Source organism: Dryas octopetala, chromosome 5 (genome assembly GCF_963921425.1).
Source record: "Dryas octopetala chromosome 5, drDryOcto1.1, whole genome shotgun sequence".
NCBI lineage: Eukaryota > Viridiplantae > Streptophyta > Magnoliopsida > Rosales > Rosaceae > Dryas > Dryas octopetala.
The window spans coordinates 11737693-11746708 of record NC_141370.1 but is presented as its reverse complement, the minus strand read 5'-3'; the positions used below and the strand labels follow the sequence as shown (position 1 = coordinate 11746708).

Sequence of the window (9016 nt, the reverse complement as noted above, 5' to 3'; positions counted from 1 at the left end):
GTCAGTACTCTCCGGAACAGATTAATACTATCCAATAAAAATTAGTCAGTACAGTCCGACGTACCAAATGAGTCCTTAAAGGCTTAAAAAAAGTCTGTAAAAGTGTCTATATGTATTTAATTAAGAATTTTAAGGAGTCTATAAAAGTCATGTGATATTCAATTATGACTTTTAATGACTTTGAAAAAGTCTGTAAAAAGTCTAGGTGTATTTAAAAAGTCATTGACTTGTATAGAATTCATTTAATGATGGATTTTAATAGACTTTGAAAGACTTTTATGTGTATTTCAAAGTTATTATAAATTAGACCTTTCCCCTGCGGATTTCTAAGGATTTCTATAGACTCTATAGAACTCTGTGAAAATCTATAAATTCTGCAAAAGTCTATCACTTAAAAAAAGTCTACAAAAGTTTATATAAATCTATATACACTACACCCCTAGTACCCAAAGAATTTATAGCATTCTCAAGTTTACCTTTGGAATGTAATGGTAAAAACAAAAAAGAAACGAGTCTCCAATTGACTCTTGGAGCCAGACAGCAAATGAGGTAAAATCTTTTGTAAATCTCCTAAGTCCGGCGTGGATTGCTTGCCTTTAACTGACCTAAGGGATTAGTATGATGCGCGAAAACTGGCACATGTCACTTTCGATTACAAAAAAAAAAAAACGACCAGCCTTTAAGATGGGACCATCACTTACATCTCATGAGAGATGGGATGTTGTCCCATTTCATTTAAGTTGGGGGCATTATTCTTGTCTTGAGACCAACCATTGTTAATTGGTTAGCGTTATACTTGAGTTTATATAACCAAGAAAATTTCTATGGAACAGTTTTATATTTTATTATATCTATCATAATGTCTCACATTATGATAGAAATAGACACATCTATATAATAAAATAGAACAATTTTTAAATTCTAAAATTTATCTCAGGTCCGAATGACTGAGATTGTTTCGGCTTAAATCCAATGGTTAGTTATCTATTTTTCAAATTTGCTTTCCCACCCATGAGAATTGGTCTGCTGCTTCTCTCTCCTTAATTCTTTTTCTTTAGTTAATTTCCTCTTAATTTCATATATTCAATTTTTTTTAGATCTTTTATTTGGGTTGAACAACTAGGTTTGATTGTATTTGTAATTTAGAATAGAAATAAAAGAAGCCTATTAAATGAATTACGTTTGCCAAAATATCAATATTTCCGCAATAGAAAGAACTACTTCGGGAGCGAGTGTGGAGAGGCTAGTAAACATATAATATGACATTATAGAAGTTTTTCTTGTATATTACCAAAAAACTATTAATCCTAGTCCAACTGAAAGCCCAATGGGCAGAGTCTCGGCCCTTAACCCCCTGTACTTTAGAAGCCCATTGAGTCCGATTCGTCTTCCCCCCTGTCAGCGCCAAAAACCCATTTGAAATTTAAAGCATTTTAAAGCCACACCTGACTTGTTTTACATAAAAATAACAGACAAATCATGACTCTCGCTCACAATACACACTGTGTCTTGATTTGTCTGTGAAATTGTCTTTAATGACAGTTAGTGACCTCTCTTCCTCAGTTGATCCCAAAACTAAAGGCAACGGCCTCATTTCTGAAAACAAAGAAAACAGTTTCCGTCATGGAGAAGCGGCTCCGCTCCTCTCTCCAATCCTCCGCCGAAGACTTTCTTCGCTCCGCCGCCAAACACAGCCTCAAATCCTCGAAGCCCGCGCTCAAAACCCTCATCCACACCATCAGCCCCTCGTCGGACCTCTCCTCCTCTCTCCCTCTCTCTCTCTCCCACTCCATTTCAAATACCATCCAATCCTTCCAGAAGCTTCTAGACCCTAATCCCGACCCCAACCCTAACCCCACCACTCCTCCACAATCTCCCCCCACCAAGCGCCTCCGAAGGTCTTCTCGGCGATCCAAGACACAGCCCGAACCCGACTCAGACATTCCAGACCCGGATATTTCAGATGGAGAAAAACAGCGACTCCTTTCGTACCTTCAGGTTCTCGCTTATGTCGAGCAATTATGCGTTGGGCATCCGGAGAAGGCGTTCTCGCCGTTGGATTTGCTTCCCGGAGTTCAGGCGCTGCACGACAATCTGATTCTTTTCGAGTCGGAATTGGGATTGTTGTCGGAGATTGCGAGTCTGTGCGAGCAGTGGTGGAAGGAGGAGTTGCCGGGGCGAGAATCGCTGATTTCTCAGTCACTCCCGTTCTTGCTGTCGAGGTCTCTGACTCTGCAAAAGAAGGTGGATGTTCACAGAGTCTGTGGGCTCCGCGAGGCCTTTACGTGCTTCGATTTCGACGACGAGAGCATCGAGGACTTGAAGCTCCTGCTAATTCGGTGCGTCATTTCGCCTCTGTATCTGAAAACAGAGGAGGGGAAGCGGTTTTTGGCTTTTATGTTCGGATTGAGTGCGCAGCTGTTGAAGGAAGTGTTGGCGATGATTCGTTCTCAGATCCCTTTTGGCCGGAAGTCGATGCTCGAGGCCTACGGGGACGTTGTGTTTCGGGCTTGGAAGGTGGCAGAGGGGCACTCAAGGAGTGAAATTGAAAATGGGTTCTTGCAGGGTTTGATTGAGGGTGCAGTGCATGCCAGCTCTGGAGCTTTCGCTGCTTCGATTCGTAGGGTTTTGGGAGGGTTTATAAACCAGCGGACCACTGCAGGTGTCGAGAAGCTTCTTTTCCAGCTCTCTGAGCCTGTGATATTTCGGTCTCTGCAGGTAATCTCTTTGTTAATAAATTTGTGATATCAAAGACTCTATGTATGATATATTTGAATGACTGGGTATGGTGATAGGTTGCAAATTCTAATGTTCATCAAAATGCGCTGCATTGTGAACAAGTTTGTGATATCAAAGACTGTATGTATGACGTATTTGAATGATTGGGTTATGGTGATAGGTTGCAAATTCTAATGTTCGTCAAAATGCGCTGCATTTACTTTTGGACTTGTTCCCTCTTGAGGATCCTGATTCCACAAAAGAGGTGAAAGATTCATTGCTAGATAAGCAGTTTTTCTTATTGGAGAAATTGCTCACCGATGATTGTCTGGACGTGAGAGTGGTTGCGGTGGAGGGTTCTTGTCGGGTCCTTCATCTATTTTGGGAAATCATCCCTTTGCCCACCATCACAAAGTTAATTACTAAAATTTTTGATGATATGTCACACGATATATGTCATGAGGTTAGACTTTCCACACTGAATGGCATTATGTATTTGTTTGGCAATCCCCAATGTCATCAAGTTCTCCAAGTGCTTCTACCCAGATTGGGGAATTTGATGTTGGACAGAGTCCTGTCAGTAAGAGTTGCCATGGCCGATCTCCTCCTTCTCATTAGGGATATTCGAAATTTCCAGTTCCATAAGGTGCATATTGCTCTCAGACTTATGCTTTGTATAAGCTCTTGTTATATCTGATGCCTTACTTGAATTAGTTGGTTTGTTTACTTCATTCCATCTTTCCACAGGTAGTGAAATTAGAGGTATTATTATCTACCCTTGAAAATGATCAACCTCAAGTTGCTCAGAAAATTACAAGCCTCCTTATGCCATCATACTTTCCCTCAAAAGTATCTGTTGAAGCAGCATGCAATCGCTGTGCTACACTTGTAAAACGGTCTCCGATGGCTGGAGCAAGGTTTTGTGAATTTGTTGTGTCGCAAGGGGCATCTCTTAAGTCTCTGATGGAGCTTGTCAAAGTATTCATTACTTTGGTCTTGCCACCCAATCAGCTGGACGAACATCAAGTTGAGGGTTTACTTCTTGCTGCTGTCAACGGCTGCAGTACCCTAGCTGGCGAGTCATTTTTCAAGAATGCTCTTAAAGAATTCTTTGATGGTGAAAAGTTGAAGTGCTTGTTTGCTGCTGCATCTACTGGGCATGCTCAGTCTTCTGTATTCAACATTGTTTCAACTGTCTCTCCCGATGATGTGGCTGGACTTCTTGATGAATGCATGCATGTGGTCACCAATTGTAGTGGGTTATCTAAAAATGTGGAGAGGCAAGCTGAAGTGAGGTCTGCTCACAAGTTGTTGCTGTCATGTGATGGAGTTGATGGTATGCTTGAATCTCTAACAGCACTCCTGCAAAAAGCAGCCTATCGTTGCCATATTAAATTTGGAAATGAAATACCAAAGCTGAGTGCTTTCTCTCCAAAAAGAAAGAAATCAAAGTCCTCTAGCAAAATGTTAGGTCGATGGAAAAACTTCGGTGGGAAAAAACTAACCAATTTTGAGGAGGATTATTCAGTTGCGGTAGGAATAGCCTGGCAAATTAGAGACCTGCTTGTTTCTGCCAACTCTCAGAAATCTATATTGGGATCTCAAACTCTAGAATCATTATTTCTATGTTTAAAGGTCATTTCCGAGGTCAGCATTGTGCAGTGCATGCATTGTGAATATATGGACACATATCCTATTTTGGCATATACAACTCTTGCTTTGCATATGTCTCTTCAAAATGTTAGTTCAAGTAGTACAAAAGCTTGTGGTACAAAGAAGAATGATAGGACTGCTTCTACAAGCGCTAATTTGGAGGCAAGTGATATCTCTCTCACCAGTTTTTCTGCATATGTCTCTTCATAACGTCATGTGCTATTTTGAATTTTTTTTTCCCAAGATTACAATCTTATGGTCTTCACACTCACTCATTTGAAATTTTATGCTGCTTGTCTTAGTTATGTTTTCTCTTTCATATTTTTGATCTCCACAGCCATAATTAGACTTTTTGGGAGATCAAATTGTGGAATGCAGAGGTAAGTTATTAGAATTGAATAGAGAAATAAGTATCATCTTTTTTCCTTTTTTCATGTAATTCAAGACGGTGTTTTGACCTTAATAAACTTTCAGAACATGCCAAGTTTTCTGTGAAGAAGAATCTGGCAGACTTTAAACATATTCTAGAGCATGGACAAAACAAAGAAGTGAGATCCTGCACATATTGACATAACTCTCATGGAAAAGCTGGTCAACATTTAAGAATTTATGTGGAGTTCACAGTAGTTTTTTAATAGTTACATTGCATTGGAAGAGAGTATTTGACCTGTGTAGCATTATGGTGTTCCGTTATTTTTGTTATTTATCATGAATGAAGTTTCTCTCATTCACCAGCCATGATTTGTATTTCTTTTTATGGATAACCAACTCATTGTGATATATATATATATATGTATATTAAATGTTAACTGGATTTCTTATTTTGATTTGGGATGCTTCTGTACTGTATTCCTTTACTGGTCACACATGATTGATATTCATACTGGGTCTTGTCATTGATTATCTTGAACTTTGTAAGGAGCACTACTCTGAAACTGAAATAGTTCATCTGCCACGATTCACTGTTTAAAGTTTTGCTTCTGTTTTCTTCTTCAGCACACAGTGTTGGAACAGGCATTGGATCACCTGCTTAACTGTACCGAGAAGCTATTTGGAGCAGGTGATTCTGGAGGGTCTAGCAAAACTTCTTCAGAATCTAAGCATACTAGCAACAAGTCTGCCAATCGTCATGAACAAAGGCACAGGGAACCTCAAACAGATGCCTCCAGTCCAAGTGATGGTGGTAAGTAATCGTGGAGGGGGCACAAAGGCCCATATCACGTGAGTTGGAGAGAGTATTAACTCCATTCTGTTTTTTGGTCTGACAATCTTGAACAGTTGAGGAGGAAAGATCACTTGTTTAGATGGTTCTATTTTCTTTTACACATGGGGAAGTGGGTTGTTGTTTGTTCAAGGTTCCAGTCTTTCTGGAACGTTGTTTAAACTTAAACAATGTGACTGCAATAGATGTAAATTTTAATCTTCAACCATGTGCAAATCCACCTTGTTCTACCATGATTATATTTAAGTGCTTCCCAAAGGTACTGTCTAATATATGGACTTCTGCCTGTGTCATTATTGAAGATTAATATCTATCATAAATTTATGCAGGATGCTTCTATACTGAACCAAAGAAGTTATCAAACAAGGTGAAGATGCTCACTGCAGTCTCGAGGTTCATGGTTGATGCTGCTACAATAGGTTTTGTTCCTCAGAATCAGGAAAGGTGCTTAAAGTTCACATCATATTATGTATGTTACGTCATATCTACGTTGGAGCCACAATCTGGCGAGCAGTTTCAATTTGAGGAGGAGGATTTGAAGGATATAATTCTCTGTTTGAAGAGCTCCTTCACCTATGCAGCCAAGTTACTTAATCTTGCTCTTAAAGATGCTACTGAAGCTTCACCACCTCTCACAGAAGCTTCTGATCTAGCCAACGATCTGCTTGATTTGATCATCTCGATTGAAGTGTACTTGGGCTCTGGTTATGTTGCACATTTGGTGGCTGGAGTAAAGCCTTGGCTTCCAGACTTGATTCTGGCATTAGGATCCGTGCACATTATGAAACCGATTGTGGGAGAAGGGGCACAAATAACCCCAACTGATCGCCTCAGACTCCACTTTCCATCATGGCTATTGATTTTAGCAAAGATTGAGCTCTCCGAAACAAGTGAAAATAGGCCAGAAGATGATGAAGATTCTGAACCACAGGAGTTTCCTGCTTTCAAGAAACTTCTTAAAATGATTGTCACATTGTTGCAAGGAAATCTCAGCATCCGTGATGCGTTTGGGGTGATTTTCCTGATTGGTGCTGTAGTTGGGCTGGAAAAGAAGGATTTCGGGTTGGTTTTGGGACTTGTACGTTTTGTATGCCTCAAGGTATTCAGGCAAGATGACAGAGAGTGGGGTGATATGATGTTGGCTTCTCTGCAAGACATATACCCTCAGATTGAGAGAGAAATAGAAGAAGAAAATGATGAAGATGGAAGGGAAAAACTGCGAGATGCAAAGGAATTGCTTGAACCTATTTGGATGTACCATACGTATGAAACTGGGAAGGTTTCTACGATGGATGAGTAGATGGAGACATGAGACTGAATGTGAAGAATATCCTCCATGATCCTAGCCAAGAAAAGGACCACTGTGTGCAGGGGCGGAAAAACATAGAAGGGACTAGAGGGGAATGGCCTTTGCAAACTTTTGAAAATAAAAAAAGAATAATATGTTGTACTTGTAAATTACCAATGTGTTGACTTTCTGTCTCGCTTGTAAATGCATTTTTTCTTCTTTTCTATTCTATTTCTCATAAATATTATAGGTAAATCAAATATCACCTAACTCAAACCTTACAACATTATTTGAATACTTAATCTTTATGGTTATGGATAATAGATTTTTGTTTGTTTGTGTGTTTAATTAAGTAATATTGTTTTTGTTTTATTTTTTTTGGAAGAGTTGGTTTATTTGGATCTAATTATTTTATATTGTATTCTTGACCCAACTTTTTGTATATAATTTCTTTTTCTTACATTCACACTTGCAAAAAATGCAACCTATTGGTGATTTATTCTTTACTTTTTTTTTTTTTAAGAACAATACCTCTTTAAAGCCTAATTTTTTAGTTAAAAACACTATTAACCTAAATACTAATGTGTCAATGACCAATTAGTGTAGTGGATGATACCTAGCCTCCTTTTTGGTGGGAGTATGTCATGAGTATTAGTTTTGTATATAATGAGTCAAAGACAGTTGATGATGATGATAAGTGCAACAAATGTTTAAAACCTAATATTATCGTCTCTCATTGGCGTCGATTATCTTGGTTGCTTAAATTGCTTTGTGGTTTTTCTCTCAAACCCACCGACAATTAATATCCATTTTTGACGTTGAACAACTAATATTTATGCCAAGGAAGCATTTAACAAATTTTATAATACTAAGAGCATCTCCAACATACTCTTCAAATAGTTTTGGATGCTTCAATTCATTTGCTTTGCCACGTAAGAAAAATTTATTCTAACAAATTCTTCAAATGAACTCTTCAAATAGGGACCCAAGATCAACTAGTCAAATTTGAAAAGTTAATTAGGCTCTTCAAATCAAATTTATTATTAATTTAAAAGTTTTTTAACGTTGAATATAATCATAATAAAAATCAAATTTTGTTTAAATTTGAAAAGTCAATTAAAGTGAACAATTTTAACTATTCAAATGGCCAAATAGGACAACAAAGTGGGATTTAAAGAATGTCCTGAAGATGCTCTTATTTCATCCTTATTTCTTTATATTTGTAAGAGAATAAATCAATCAATCAATCAATCAATCAATCTCTCTCTCTCTCTCCCTCCAACACCCCCAGTTCTACCTTAACCTGTTTTTCCTCCTTCCCTGCAATTACATTCAAGATTTGGTTAACTGCAATTGCAATTAACTTGGAAAAATCAATTAAACAAAATAAATAAGACATAATATAAAAAGATGAAATAAGCAAAATGAAAAGTTAAAAAGTAAGTAATTGGAAGAAAGAAAGATGAAAGATGAATTAGGAATATGAGATTGGAAGGGTTGGGGAGAAGAAATTGAAAGAGAAAATTGGGTAAGATAAATTAGGGTAACTAGATTTTAGAGGGATAATATAGTCTTTCAATAAAAATGATTTTAATGTGATATAGTAAATAAATAGTGATATGTATAATTATTAAAAAAAATAGTGACGTATACTATTTAATTTCGCCACAGAGTAAGACACAAAAGTTGAGACCCCAAATCTTTTCCCATAAGAAAATTTACACAAATAGTTAGTGTAATAACCTGAAAAAAAAAAATATATAGATATATACGTTTTTAGGTAAGGTCAGATAGTTGCGGTTTGAATTTTGGTAAGGCACACGCCCAACTAAAGTAAGGGAACTGCTTAAAAGTTAAAACTCAGGTCCATAACCCTTGGTGAAAAATAATAATAATAATAATAATAATAATAATAATAATAATAATAATAATAATAATAATAATAATAATGAATATTAATATTAACTAGACTTGACCTTTATCGACCCAGCTCGTAGATTTTCTTGAGAAATCATTAATATCCTTTCAACTTGTGGTGAAAGAAAGTCTAGGGTGATAGATGTATGCCCTAAAAGTCAATTTATAATTGAAATTTTATGAATTAATTAAATAAATATATAAAAAGGCAAAGTTTA

The 9016-nt window shown here is 37.2% G+C and overlaps 1 protein-coding gene across 4 annotated transcripts; it reads left to right on the top strand.

Moving 5' to 3' along the window:
* Positions 1-1623: 1623 nt before the first annotated feature.
* Positions 1624-6964, top strand: HEB1 (ARM repeat superfamily protein). Of its 4 annotated transcripts, XM_086245275.1 has the most exons (6): positions 1624-2718; positions 2900-3364; positions 3466-4458; positions 4498-4537; positions 5375-5554; positions 5923-6964. In XM_086245275.1, the coding sequence occupies exons 1-6, from the start codon at positions 1624-1626 to the stop codon at positions 6891-6893; spliced, it is 3744 nt and encodes a 1247-aa protein (XP_086101401.1). In that variant the 3' UTR covers positions 6894-6964. The 4 variants fall into 4 exon arrangements, with proteins under 4 accessions (XP_086101401.1, XP_086101399.1, XP_086101398.1 ...); XM_086245273.1 differs by having other exon boundaries at positions 3466-4533; positions 5368-5554; XM_086245272.1 differs by having other exon boundaries at positions 3466-4533; positions 5368-5558; positions 5915-6964.
* Positions 6965-9016: the final 2052 nt, after the last annotated feature.

What these genes read in the sequence shown, in the direction of transcription:
- HEB1 (XM_086245272.1), top strand. Translation starts at nt 1,624, where the DNA reads ATGGAGAAGCGGCTCCGCTCCTCTCTCCAATCCTCCGCCGAAGACTTT. An exon ending in TGATATTTCGGTCTCTGCAG is followed by an intron (nt 2,719 to 2,899) that starts GTAATCTCTTTG and finishes TTATGGTGATAG; the next exon opens with GTTGCAAATTCTAATGTTCG. An exon ending in GAAATTTCCAGTTCCATAAG is followed by an intron (nt 3,365 to 3,465) that starts GTGCATATTGCT and finishes ATCTTTCCACAG; the next exon opens with GTAGTGAAATTAGAGGTATT.